The sequence below is a fragment of the Pecten maximus genome, chromosome 1, assembly GCF_902652985.1.
Source record: "Pecten maximus chromosome 1, xPecMax1.1, whole genome shotgun sequence".
Classification (NCBI taxonomy): domain Eukaryota; kingdom Metazoa; phylum Mollusca; class Bivalvia; order Pectinida; family Pectinidae; genus Pecten; species Pecten maximus.
In genome coordinates this window covers 1,238,725-1,253,192 of record NC_047015.1, presented here as the reverse complement: position 1 = coordinate 1,253,192, position 14,468 = coordinate 1,238,725, and the positions used below count along the sequence as shown (strand labels likewise).

At 36.9% G+C, this 14,468-nt stretch overlaps 2 protein-coding genes across 2 annotated transcripts; one reads left to right on the top strand and one right to left on the bottom strand.

The window, feature by feature from the left end:
* Positions 1-3,471: 3,471 nt before the first annotated feature.
* Positions 3,472-7,337, bottom strand: LOC117339898. The gene is made up of 2 exons (XM_033901613.1): positions 7,319-7,337; positions 3,472-3,866 (listed from the first exon to the last, which is right to left on the bottom strand). The coding sequence occupies exons 1-2, from the start codon at positions 7,335-7,337 to the stop codon at positions 3,472-3,474; spliced, it is 414 nt and encodes a 137-aa protein (XP_033757504.1).
* On the top strand, positions 7,336-7,734 carry LOC117339887 (protein FAM186A-like). The gene has a single exon (XM_033901603.1). It carries the CDS (start codon positions 7,336-7,338, stop codon positions 7,732-7,734), a length of 399 nt encoding a protein of 132 aa, XP_033757494.1.
* Positions 7,735-14,468: the final 6,734 nt, after the last annotated feature.

Below are 14,468 nucleotides of genomic sequence, written 5' to 3'. Positions count from 1 at the left end.
AGTTGTGATATACTGTAGAGTTGTGATATACTGTAGAGTTGTGATATACTGTAGAGTTGTGATATACTGTAGAGTTGTGAGATAAGTTGTGATATACTGTAGAGCTGTGATATACTGTAGAGCTGTGAGATAAGTTGTGATATACTGTAGAGTTGTGATATACTGTAGAGTTGTGATATACTGTAGAGTTGTGATATACTGTAGAGTTGTGATATACTGTAGAGCTGTGATATACTGTAGAGTTGTGATATAAGTTGTGATATACTGTAGAGTTGTGATATACTGTAGAGTTGTGATATAAGTTGTGATATACTGTAGAGTTGTGATATACTGTAGAGCTGTGATATACTGTAGAGCTGTGAGATAAGTTGTGATATACTGTAGAGTTGTGATATACTGTAGAGTTGTGATATACTGTAGAGTTGTGATATAAGTTGTGATATACTGTAGAGTTGTGATATACTGTAGAGTTGTGATATACTGTAGAGTTGTGAGGGTAAGTTGTATATCCCGTGAGTTTTGGGTATACTGTAAAAGGGGTGTAGTTAAATTTTGATTACTGTAGAGTTTGAAAATAAATGTGAGGTTTGTTTATATTAAATGTGAGTTGTGATATACGGGGAGAGTGGGGATATATGTAGAGTTTTTGGGAAAAGGGAAAAATTTTTGAGGTTTTTGAGATAAAGGGTTTTATTACTTTAGAGGTTTTGAAAATAAGTTTTGATATACTGTAGAAGGGGGTGAAAATTTTTAAAAAAAGTTGTGATATACTTAAGTTTGGATATCTGTAAAAGTTTTGATATACTGTAGGGGGTTTTGGGTAACTGTAAGGTTTTGATTCTTTTGAGTTGTGGGGTATAACCCTTTTTTTTGTGAAAAGTTGTGAAAACTTAATTTTTAGATTTGTGATATACGTAGAGTTTTTGGAAATTTAAATTTTGATATACTGTAATTTTGATAAAACTGTAAAATTGTGATATCTGTAGAGTTGTGATATACTGTAGAGTTGTGATATACTGTAGAGCTGTGATATACTGTAGAGTTGTGATATAAGTTGTGATATACTGTAGAGTTGTGATATACTGTAGAGTTGTGATATAAGTTGTGATATACTGTAGAGTTGTGATATACTGTAGAGCTGTGATATACTGTAGAGCTGTGAGATAAGTTGTGATATACTGTAGAGTTGTGATATACTGTAGAGTTGTGATATACTGTAGAGTTGTGATATAAGTTGTGATATACTGTAGAGTTGTGATATACTGTAGAGTTGTGATATACTGTAGAGTTGTGAGATAAGTTGTGATATACTGTAGAGCTGTGATATACTGTAGAGCTGTGAGATAAGTTGTGATATACTGTAGAGTTGTGATATACTGTAGAGTTGTGATATACTGTAGAGCTGTGATATACTGTAGAGTTGTGATATATTGTAGAGTTGTGAGATAAGTTGTGATATACTGTAGAGTTGTGAGATAAGTTGTGATATACTGTAGAGTTGTGAGATAAGTTGTGATATACTGTAGAGTTGTGAGATAAGTTGTGATATACTGTAGAGTTGTGATATACCCCAGAGTTGTGATATACTGTAGAGCTGTGATATACTGTAGAGTTGTGATATACTGTAGAGTTGTGATATACTGTAGAGTTGTGAGATAAGTTGTGATATACTGTAGAGTTGTGATATACTGTAGAGTTGTGATATACTGTATAGTTGTGATATACTGTAGAGTTGTGAGATAAGTTGTGATATACTATAGAGTTGTGATATACTGTAGAGTTGTGATATAAGTTGTGATATACTGTAGAGTTGTGATATACTGTAGAGTTGTGATATACTGTAGAGTTGTGAATTTAGTTATGATATACTACTGCCGATTTGTTGGTTTTTTTTAGTATTTCTCTCTTCCCTATTCTCACCTACTGCCGACGTGTTGTTTTTTTAGTATTTCTCACTTCCCTCTTCTCACCTACTGCCGATTTTTTTTTTTTTTTTTTTTGTAGTATTTCTCTTTTCCCTATTCTCACCTACTGCCGTTGTGTGTTTTTTTAGTATTTCTCACTTCCCTATTCTCACCTACTGCCGATTTTTTTTTTTTTATTATTATTATTTCTCTCTTCCCTATTCTCACCTATTGCCGACGTGTTTTTTTTTAGTATTTCTCACTTCCCTCTTCTCACCTACTGCCGATTTTTTTTTTTTTTTTTTTTTTAGTATTTCTCTCTTCCCTATTCTCACCTACTACCGATGTGGTTTTTTTTTTTAGTATTCCTCACTTCCCTATTCTCACTCACTGCCGATGTTTTTTTTTTTTAGTATTTCTCACTTCCCTCTTCTCACCTACTGCCGATTTTTTTTTTTTTTTTTTTTTTTGTAGTAATTCTCTCTTCCCTATTCTCACCTACTGCCGTTGTGTTGGGTTTTTAGTATTTCTCTCTTCCCTATTCTCACTCACTGCCGATGTTTTTTTTTTAGTATTTCTCACTTCCCTATTCTCACCTACTGCCGATGTGTTGTTTTTTTTTAGTATTTCTCACTTCCCTATTCTCACTCACTGCCGATGTTTTTTTTTTTTTTTTAGTATTTCTCACTTCCCTATTCTCACCTACTGCCGATGTGGGTTTTTTTTTAGTATTTCTCACTTCCCTATTCTCACTCACTGCCGATGTGTGTGTTTTTTAGTATTTCTCACTTCCCTATTCTCACCTACTGCCGATGTGTTGGTTTTTTTAGTATTTCTCTCTTCCCTATTCTCACTCACTGCCGTTGCGTGTTTTTTTTAGTATTTCTCTCTTCCCTATTCTCACCTACTGCCGATTTGTTTTGTTTTTTTAGTATTTCTCTCTTCCCTATTCTCACTCACTGTCGATTTGTTGGGTTATGATATTGATTTCACCTCGTTTCTCACTCACTGCCGATATGGTTGTTTTCGGGTATTTGACTCCTCAGACACCTCGCCAACACTTATTTATTGTTTCGTTCTTCATGTCAGTAAGTAAAACGCGTATCGCACTGCCGCAGTTTGTCAGAGGCCAATAACTCGAGCGCGCATCAAAGCTCGTGAAATGCATGCACACTGTTACCGGTAGACATAAACGATTAAATGCTAATAGCAGAAGGGAAATGTAAGCCATGCATCAACGGCTGGAGATGTTTTCCATGAAATTAGATACATATACTGATATCATGTAGCTTCTTCACATTAGGTGGGACATTTCCTTCTGCCCTTTAAACTGATGTGTGCATTACTGTTTACTACACCTGAAATACTCATTTTGCACCAGCAGGAAAGTGAACATCTTGGGCGCATCTGTATGTTTGTGGCAGTCAATTCGTGATAGACAGAAAAAATATTGATGTCACAAACGTCGTGAGATACAGAAACATTGTTGTCACAAACGTCGTCAGGTACATCAATATTGATGTCACAAAGGTTGTGATTTGCTGCTTTTTAAAACATTTTTTTGACATCAATGTATCCGTATCTGGACGCTAGTGATATCAATGTTTTTATCTCTCACGGTGTTAGTCACATCTAAGTTTCCGTCTCTCACGGCGTTAGTCACATCTAAGTTTCCGTATCTCACGGCGTTAGTCACATCTAAGTTTCCGTATCTCACGGCGTTAGTCACATCTAAGTTTCCGTCTCTCACGGCGTTAGTCACATCTAAGTTTCCGTATCTCACGGCGTTAGTCACATCTAAGTTTCCGTATCTCACGGCGTTAGTCACATCTAAGTTTCCGTATCTCACGGCGTTAGTCACATCTAAGTTTCCGTATCTCACGGCGTTAGTCGCATCTAAGTTTCCGTCTCTCACGGCGTTAGTCACATCTAAGTTTCCGTATCTCACGGCGTTAGTCACATCTAAGTTTCAGTATCTCACGGCGTTAGTCACATCTAAGTTTCCGTACCTCACGGCGTTAGTCACATCTAAGTTTCCGTATCTTATGACGGCAGTGACACCGGTTTTCCATATATCACGACGTTTGTGACATCAATGTTTTCGTACAACACGACGTTTGTGACAGAAGTTATTATCGTATAATTTGACGTTAATGACATCAATATTTCCGTATATCACTACTTAGTGTCATCATTGCTATGATTGTCATGACGTTTGTGACATCGGTGCTATGTCTGTCACGAAATCAATATTTCCGTACATCACGACGCATGTGACATCACGACGTTTGTGAAATCAATTTTCCTGTACCTCACGACGTTTGTAACACCAACCTTCCGTATATCACAACATTTGTTACATCAGTTTTTCAATTTATCACGACGTTTGCGACATCTCTCTGTCTACCACGATGTTTGTGACATGTCTCTGTCTACCACGACGCTTGTAACATCAGTTTGTTCCCCTATATCAAGTTTGTGACATGTATGTCTACCAGACGCTTGTAACATCAGTTTGTTCCCCTATATCACGTTTGTGACATATTTTTGTCTACCAGACGCTTGTAACATCAGTTTGTTCCCCTATACCAAGTTTGTGACATGTTTTGTCTACCATCACGCTTGTTACATCAAAGTGGCGATATTTGTCACTCTTGGTAAATCTCAATCTCGGATGTTCGAATATTGATCACTGTGCTATTTTCTTGAATTTAGGGCAATCATTCTCCGATATTACTTATTTCCTTTTATTGGTTTTGATATAATGATGTATATGTATAATTATTTAGCCCCCTTAAAGTACACGTGTCCGTTTATGTCTTGGTTGTATATGTGTTTTTAATCAACAAGCACCTACATTTATTTTATATGAGTTGCAGTATATGATAAAATGCATTTATCAGCCAATAAACGTCTTCCTGAGAATCAGCCAATAAACGTCATCCTGAGAATCAGCCAATAAACGTCATCCTGAGAATCAGCCAATAAACGTCATCCTGAGAAAGGTGAGCTGTGTGGCTAAAGGGACTGCTCGTTAACGCAGTGTCTGTCATGACAACAAAATCAATCTCAGTTGTCGTTTACTACCGGAACCTGCAGTTATAACAAAACAGTCGCTCTACAGGATGGTGGCCTGGCCTTTATTTATAGTTTGACGTTATACACCGAGGATTCTCCAAGTGGCGATTTTTTATTCTATGTTATACATGCATGTCTAATTAAACGCAAATATATCAATAATGTCATTTTTGTCATCAGACACACGAGTACCCGATGGTGTACATTAACTTTGTCATCAGACACACGAGTACCGTGATCGGGTGTACACTAACTTTGTCATCAGACACTCGAGTACCGTGATCAGTCGTACATTAACTTTGTCATCAGACACACGAGTACCGTGATCGGGTGTACATTAACTTTGTCATCAGACACTCGAGTACCGTGATCGGGTGTACATTAACTTTGTCATTCGACACACGAGTACCGTGATCGGGTGTACATTAACTTTGTCATCAGACACACGAGTACCATGATCGGGTGTACATTAACTTTGTCATCAGACAAACGAGTACCGTGATCGGGTGTACATTAGCTTTGTCATCAGACACACGAGTACCATGATCGGGTGTACATTAACTTTGTCATCAGACACTCGAGTACCGTGATCGGGTGTACATTAACTTTGTCATCAGACACACGAGTACCGTGATCGGGTGTACATTAACTTTGTCATCAGACACTCGAGTACCGTGATCGGGTTTACATTAACTTTGTCATCAGACACACGAGTACCGTGATCAGTCGTACATTAACTTTGTCATCAGACACTCGAGTACCGTGATCGGGTATACATCATTTTTTTGTTTTTGTTTTTGTTACTTAACTTGACATATAATGTATTGAAATGGATTAAAAAAGTGGGAGCGTTTGACTTTTATATGTTTGTCCCAAATTTGGAGTGCCGATTTCACGTGACAAGCAGCGGTTTGTCACTTGGTTATTGCATACATTAAACAATATCTAAAATAAAAGGCCAAGCTCCGCGCGTGTTGTGGCACAAACAAATAAACGTCAGTAATGTGTACCTGAGGATGTTAGAGCTGATGCCCTAACAGGTGGGCCCGCTAATGAATTAGCACTGTCAAATATATGGCCTCGGACGCCTGGCTACGGATGTTGATGTAAACGAGACAATTCACTATGTAGCGTTTATGTCACCAAGCTAATAAATGCCGCCATCATCTGTCGCCTGGCGAGCATCACTGTGCCCTATCCATCACCACGGCGTAGTAGGTAATAAGTTGTACACATCAGTGTGGTCTTTGTGGTAATTGTTTACCCACGCAAGTATCTTTACGACTGGACAGTAAGAGCTGTGTAATGACTGCCTGTGTGTTTTATAAGGTGTGATATACCACTCTATCGTATATCAGTGTATATTTATGTAGTCATTAAGATAACTACATCAAAAGTCCATCACAATGGTGGTCCTCTCGTGCTAAAGATGGCCACCAACTTGACACCACGATAAGACACTATTACATAGTTCCATGCGCGTGACAGATTCTGATCACGGTCATGTTTTATCAATTCAACAAACACGGTGTCTGTCAGTATATATATGTGTGTCATCTAAGGGAGGTCAAAAAGTACTTTTTATCATAATGACGTCACCCTAGGTCATACAACAGCTATACATTGACAACCGTTTAATATCGAATCCGGTTCGATCAGCCACAACATCAGCTGTGTGTTTCTCCAGCGTGTGTCATTGTATTGATTAATTCGCTATAATGTTGTTTATATAGTTAATATTATTCTACATGTATATATAATGGTTTATACATTACCTTGCATTTATGAAAACTATACTGAAAGGAAAAAGACACGCATTTAAGACCATTTAGCCTGGGGTATAGACGATAAGGACCCAGAACGCTTCTTAATTTTTAGGGATACCATTCATCCACGTGAGATTTGACCAGAATACTAGACGTACCTGAGATTTGACCAGAATACTAGACGTACCTGAGATTTGACCAGAATACTAGACGTACCTGAGATTTGACCAGAATACTAGACGTACCTGAGATTTGACCAGAATACTTGACGTACCTTATATTTGACCAGAATACTAGACGTACCTGGATGAGTGACCAGAATACTAGACGTACCTGGATGAGTGACCAGAATACTAGACGTACCTGGATGAGTGACCAGAATACTAGACGTACCTGGATGAGTGGTTCTCTGTCTTTAACGACACCATTACATATTTATATTTCCGGTAGTAAACCGGGGAGGTCCTAATTGCGTTTCCTTTCAGTATATGTATATGTACTTTGTAATATAACTGTGCAGTTGCTTATTATGTGATGAGAGAAAAGCTTTAATGATCCTAAAACAAGTACCTCCTAGATCTGAATCCATGATCCTAAAACAAGTACCTCCTAGATCTGAATCCATGATCCTACAACAAGTACCTCCTAGATCTGAATCCATGATCCTACAACAAGTACCCCCTAGATCTGAATCCATGATCCTAAAACAAGTACCTCCTAGATCTGAATCCATGATCCTAAAACAAGTACCCCCTAGATCTGAATCCATGATCCTACAACAAGTACCTCCTAGATCTGAATCCATGATCCTACAACAAGTACCCCATAGATCTGAATCCATGATCCTACAACAAGTACCCACTAGATCTGAATCCATGATCCTACAACAAGTACCCACTATATCTGAATCCATGATCCTACAACAAGTACCTCCTAGATCTGAATCCATGATCCTACAACAAGTACCCCTAGATCTGAAACCATGATCCTACAACAAGTACCTCCTAGATCTGATTCCATGATCCTACAACAAGTACCCACTAGATCTGAATCCATGATCCTACAACAAGTACCCACTAGATCTGAATCCATGATCCTTAAACAAGTACCTCCTAGATATGAATCCATGATCCTACAACAAGTACCCCTGGATCTGAATCCATGATCCTACAACAAGTACCCCTGGATCTGAATCCATGATCCTACAACAAGTACCTCCTAGATCTGAATCCATGATCCTACAACAAGTACCTCCTAGATCTGAATCCATGATCCTACAACAAGTACCCCTGGATCTGAATCCATGATCCTACAACAAGTACCTCCTAGATCTGAATCCATGATCCTACAACAAGTACCTCCTAGATCTGAATCCATGATCCTACAACAAGTACCCCATAGATCTAAATCCATGATCCTACAACAAGTACCCACTAGATCTGAATCCATGATCCTACAACAAGTACCCCCTAGATCTGAATCCATGGTCCTAAAACAAGTACCCCATAGATCTGAATCCATGATCCTACAACAAGTACCTCCTAGATCTGAATCCCCTAGAATGATCCTAAAACAAGTACTCCTAGATCTGAAACCATGATCCTAAAAAAAGTACCCCCTAGATCTAAATCCATGATCCTACAACAAGTACCCACTAGATCTAAATCCATGATCCTACAACAAGTACCTCCTAGATCTGAATCCATGATCCTACAACAAGTACCCCCTAGATCTGAATCCATGATCCTACAACAAGTACCCCCTAGATCTAAATCCATGATCCTACAACAAGTACCCCCTAGATCTGAATCCATGATCCTACAACAAGTACCCCCTAGATCTAAATCCATGATCCTACAACAAGTACCTCCTAGATCTAAATCCATGATCCTACAACAAGTACCTCCTAGATCTGAATCCATGATCCTAAAACAAGTACCCCATAGATCTGAATCCATGATCCTACAACAAGTACCTCCTAGATCTGAATCCATGATCCTACAACAAGTACCTCCTAGATCTAAATCCATGATCCTACAACAATTACTCCCTAGATCTGAAACCATGATCCTAAAACAAGTACTCACTAGATCTGAATCCATCATCCTAAAACAAGTACTCACTAGATCTGAATCCCTTTAAATAAGTCCCACCTAGAAAGCTGCCTAATAACGTATAATAATTCACTTTTCAATTCAATTATCGTCGAACACTACATATTACAGGGGTATGATAGCGAAACCAGTTATTCAATATTATGGAGACTTTCTGTTGAAACCTACCGTCTTACATGTCAAACACGAAAAGTTCATTGAACACTGGTCAAGATCAGTGGTTAGGGGTCATTCTCTTCTCGTGAGTAGCGTCACTGTGTCTTTGTTTCCTTTGCTAGGAATCGGCTACATTTCACAAGGCTGGTAATGAAGACAGCGTCACGTGTAAACCTAACCCTATTGTTTACACCCGACAGGTGTAAAACTCCATTGTCTTATCGGAGGTTACCGAATACCTACTCTATATCAACGATATCAATCGAAACACAAAACTCGGCGATAGTTTGAGGTGTTACAAATATTCCGGAATGTTGCACGAATCCCGTGCCTCTTTATTATACAACTCGACCAAGGTATATAGGGAAGAAACCCGAGACAAACGGCCGACCATCACGACACGAGAGTGGTGCAGCGCAAAATCAAGGGTAGTTACCACCGCCGAGGGAATGTACCACATAATCATGAATAGTAACCTCTACCGAGTGAATGTACCACATAATCATGAATAGTAACCTCTACCGAGGGAATGTACCACATAATCAAGGATAGTTACCACCGCCGAGGGAATGTACCACATAATCATGAATAGTAACCTCTACCGAGTGAATGTACCACATAATCATGAATAGTAACCTCTACCGAGGGAATGTACCACATAATCAAGGATAGTTACCACCGCCGAGGGAATGTACCACATAATCATGAATAGTAACCTCTACCGAGTGAATGTACCACATAATCATGAATAGTAACCTCTACCGAGGGAATGTACCACAAAATCAAGGAGAGTGGCCTCCAACGAGGGAATGTACCACATAATCAAGGATAGTTACCTCCGCCGAGTGAATGTACCACATAATCATGAATAGTAACCTCTACCGAGGGAATGTACCACAAAATCATGAAGAGTAACCTCTACCGAGCGAATGTACCACATAATCAAGGTAGTTACCTCCGCCGAGCGAATGTACCACATAATCATGAAGAGTAACCTCTACCGAGCGAATGTACCACATAATCATGAATAGTTACCTCCGCCGAGGGAATGTACCACATAATCAAGGATAGTAACCTCCGCCGAGTGAATGTACCACATAATCAAGGAGAGTTACCTCCGCCGAGTGAATGTACCACATACTCATGAATAGTAACCTCCACCGAGGGAATGTACCACATAACCAAGGATATTTACCTCCGCCGAGCGAATGTACCACATACTCATGAATAGTAACCTCCACCGAGGGAATGTACCACATAATCAAGGATAGTTACCTCCACCGAGGGAATGTACCACATAATCATGAATAGTAACCTCTACCGAGCGAATGTACCACATAATCAAGGATAGTTACCTCTACCGAGGGAATGTACCACATAATCATGAATAGTAACCTCTACCGAGGGAATGTACCACATAATCAAGGATAGTTACCTCTACCGAGGGAATGTACCACAAAATCATGAAGAGTAACCTCTACCGAGCGAATGTACCACATAATCAAGGATAGTTACCTCCACCGAGGGAATGTACCACATAATCATGAATAGTAACCTCTACCGAGCGAATGTACCACATAATCAAGGATAGTTACCTCTACCGAGGGAATGTACCACATAATCAAGGATATTTACCTCCACCGAGGGAATGTACCACATAATCATGAATAGTAACCTCTACCGAGCGAATGTACCACATAATCAAGGATAGTAGTAACTTTATCAACGCAACGTGTAGAAAAATCAAGAGTTTGAACTGACCAGGATCACTCATGGTGGGTTAGAGTAAAACCAAGATATAAGTGACCACTGACCTGAAAACTGTTGACCAATGGTAGTTTAGATGTCCTTCGGAACTGATTCGGGTATCGATAACAATGGAGACAATTCGTCTTTATTTACACTGCTTGTGTCGGTGGCGAATTAATTGCGATGCGTTGATACGTATATAGAAATGGTGTGTGTCAGAAAGCTCGGGGTTCCAAAGATGTACACACGTGTAGGTCAAATGTGCAGGTGTGCAGGTGTCCAGGTGGATCAAGCATGTACTGTTTTACAACACGGTTCCCGTGATAAACCGAAAGTTGTAATACTCCATCTGTGCCGCCCGCAGGGAACTAGCGAGATGTCCCGGTGTATCCCGGTACTGCGGGGGGCAGGACGGGTGAGCCACTTACTATTTTATCGACTTAATTTCATCTTTTTAAAGATAGGTCTGACATAACATCAAATTCCGACATTTACTAGCATGAGGTACACCCTTGGTTCTATCGTTAATTTTCTTCAAAAAGAGATGAAACGGTTATAGCGAGCCCTGTCGGTGTGTCTGCAAGCCCGAGCCGTGCCAATAACGACCACCTCAAGAGGCATGACGGGTCCTGCAAATCGTTTTGCTGTGCGTTATAATCACAAGATAAAAGAAATAAAGTACATGTCTATGAAAACAGCCATTTGCGTCTAACCATTCCAAGCCGTGTGCGTAGTAATGTACAAAACGATGGGGGCGACTGTGGCTTCCAATAGAGAAAACTGAATTGTATGTACTTTCTTTTATGAATGTAAGAATTATAAAATGAGTTTTTTCCCTATGAAATGTTTCTTGGCGTAAATACGAACGCATTATCTGCAATGACTGGCAGTTTGATTTTGTTTGATATACCCGCAATGCTAATTACATGGCACATAACACCGCGTGACATGCCGCTGTAATGGAATGGCTAGGCTTGGGCGCTGTAGTTTGGCTAACTATTATAACGTGTACAACTGTTTTATTTATGCACTCGGTATTTTAATAAAAAGTTATCTCTGCTTTATATGTGATATACAAATAAATGCAATAAAAGATACCCTTAAATCTTAAAGGATAAGACAAACATTAATGTTTCATAAAGACGTCCGTGAATTTAAAGATCACAGCGATTTTAACCATAAACATTACCAATAACACCAGGAAGCAAAAGGCCCCGAACGGATCAAGGCGTTTGTACATTACAGAGGTCTTAAAAATCTGCAAAACCATTTGGTTGTTTAATCTAAACGAGCGATCAGCTAATTGAAGCACACCATCAATATGTTATTTCATAGAGTTTTCAACATATAAATGTTCTGGCAGGGAAATCACTCTACCCAACGATTTGTAGGCTGGTGTTGAAAACTTTTACGACAGGAGTTGATACATAACGGTAGTAGTTCCAGTGTGAGTGACAACAATTATATAGTTATAGTGAGATTTACCACAATTATATAATTATAGATTTTAATAATGTAAACCAATATAGTCAGCGACCTCAATTATATTGAGGGACCACAATTATATAATTATATTAAAAGTGACCACAATTATATAATTATAGTGTGATTGACCACAATTATATAATTATATTTTGACTGACCCCAATTATATAATTATATTGAGAGTGACCACAATTATGTAATTATATTGAGAGTGACCACAATTATATAATTATATTGAGAGTGACCACAATTATATAATTATATTGAGAGTGACCACAATAATGTAATTATATTGAGAGTGACCACAATTATATAATTATATTGAGAGTGACCACAATTATATAATTATATTTTGACTGACCCCAATTATATAATTATATTGAGAGTGACCACAATTATGTAATTATATTGAGAGTGACCACAATTATATAATTATATTGAGAGTGACCACAATTATAAAATAATATTGAGAGTGGCCACAATTATATAATTATATTGTGAGTGACCACAATTATATAATTATTTTGTGATTGACCACAATGATATAATTACAGTGTGATTGACCACAATTATATAATTATATTAAGAGTTACCACAATTATATAATTATAGTGAGAGTGACCACAATGATATAATAATATTGAGAGTGACCACAATTATATAATTATAGTGTGATTGACCACAATTATATAATTATAGTGTGATTGACCACAATTATATAATTATATTAAGAGTTACCACAATTATATAATTATAGTGTGAGTGACCACAATGATATAATTATATTGAGAGTGACCACAATTATATAATTATATTGAGAGTGACCACAATTATATAATTATATTGAGAGTGACCACAATTATATAATTATAGTGATAGTACTACAGTTATTGCGAGTTATCCTAGTTATATAATTAAAGTGAGAGTTATCCTAGTTATATGATTAAAGTGAGAGTTATCCTAGTTATATAATTAAAGTGAGAGTTATCCTAGTTATATAATTAAAGTGAGAGTTATCCTAGTTATATAATTAAAGTGGAGTATCCTAGTTATATAATTAAAGTGAGAGTTATCTAGTTAATAATTAAAGTGAGAGTTATCCTAGTGTTAATTAAAGTGAAGTTATCCTAGTATATAATTAAAGTGAGAGTTATCCTAGTTGTATAATTAAAGTGGAATTATCAGTATATAATTAAAGTGGAGTTATCTAGTTATATAATTAAAGTGGAGAGTATCTAGTTTATAATTAAAGTGAGAGTTATCCTAGTATTAATTAAAGTGAGAGTTATCCTAGTTATATAATTAAAGTGAGAGTTATCCTAATTATATAATTAAAATGAGAGTTTTCCTAGTTATATGATTAAAGTGAGAGTTATCCTAGTTATATAATTAAAGTGAGAGTTATCCTTGTTATATAATTAAAGTGATAGTTTTCCTAATTATATAATTAAAGTGAGAGTTTTCCTAATTATATAATTAAAGTGAGAGTTATCCTAGTTATATAACTAAAGTGATAGTTATCCTAGTTATATAATTAAAGTGAGAGTTATCCTAGTTATATAATTAAAGTGAGAGTTATCCTAGTTATATAATTAAAGTGAGAGTTATCCTAGTTATATAATTAAAGTGAGAGTTATCCTAGTTGTATAATTAAAGTGAGAGTTATCCTAGTTATATAATTAAAGTGAGAGTTATCCTAGTTATATAATTAAAGTGAGAGTTATCCTAGTTATATAATTAAAGTGAGAGTTATCCTAGTTATATAATTAAAGTGAGTGTTATCCTAGTTATATAATTAAAGTGAGAGTTATCCTAGTTATATAATTAAAGTGAGAGTTATCCTAGTTATATAATTAAAGTGAGAGTTATCCTAGTTATATAATTAAAGTGAGAGTTATCCTAGTTATATAATTAAAGTGAGAGTTTTCCTAGTTATATAATTAAAGTGAGAGTTTTCCTAGTTATATAATTAAAGTGAGAGTTATCCTAGTTATATAATTAAAGTGAGAGTTATCCTAGTTATATAATTATAGTGATAGTTATCCTAGTTATATAATTAAAGTGAGAGTTATCCTAGTTATATAATTAAAGTGAGAGTTATCCTAGTTATATAATTAAAGTGAGAGTTATCCTAGTTATATAATTAAAGTGAGAGTTATCCTAGTTATATAATTAAAGTGAGAGTTATCCTAGTTATACAATTAAAGTGAGAGTTA

Coding starts and splice junctions, on each gene's coding strand:
- LOC117339887 (XM_033901603.1), top strand. CDS start 7,336: ATGATCCTAAAACAAGTACCTCCTAGATCTGAATCCATGATCCTACAA.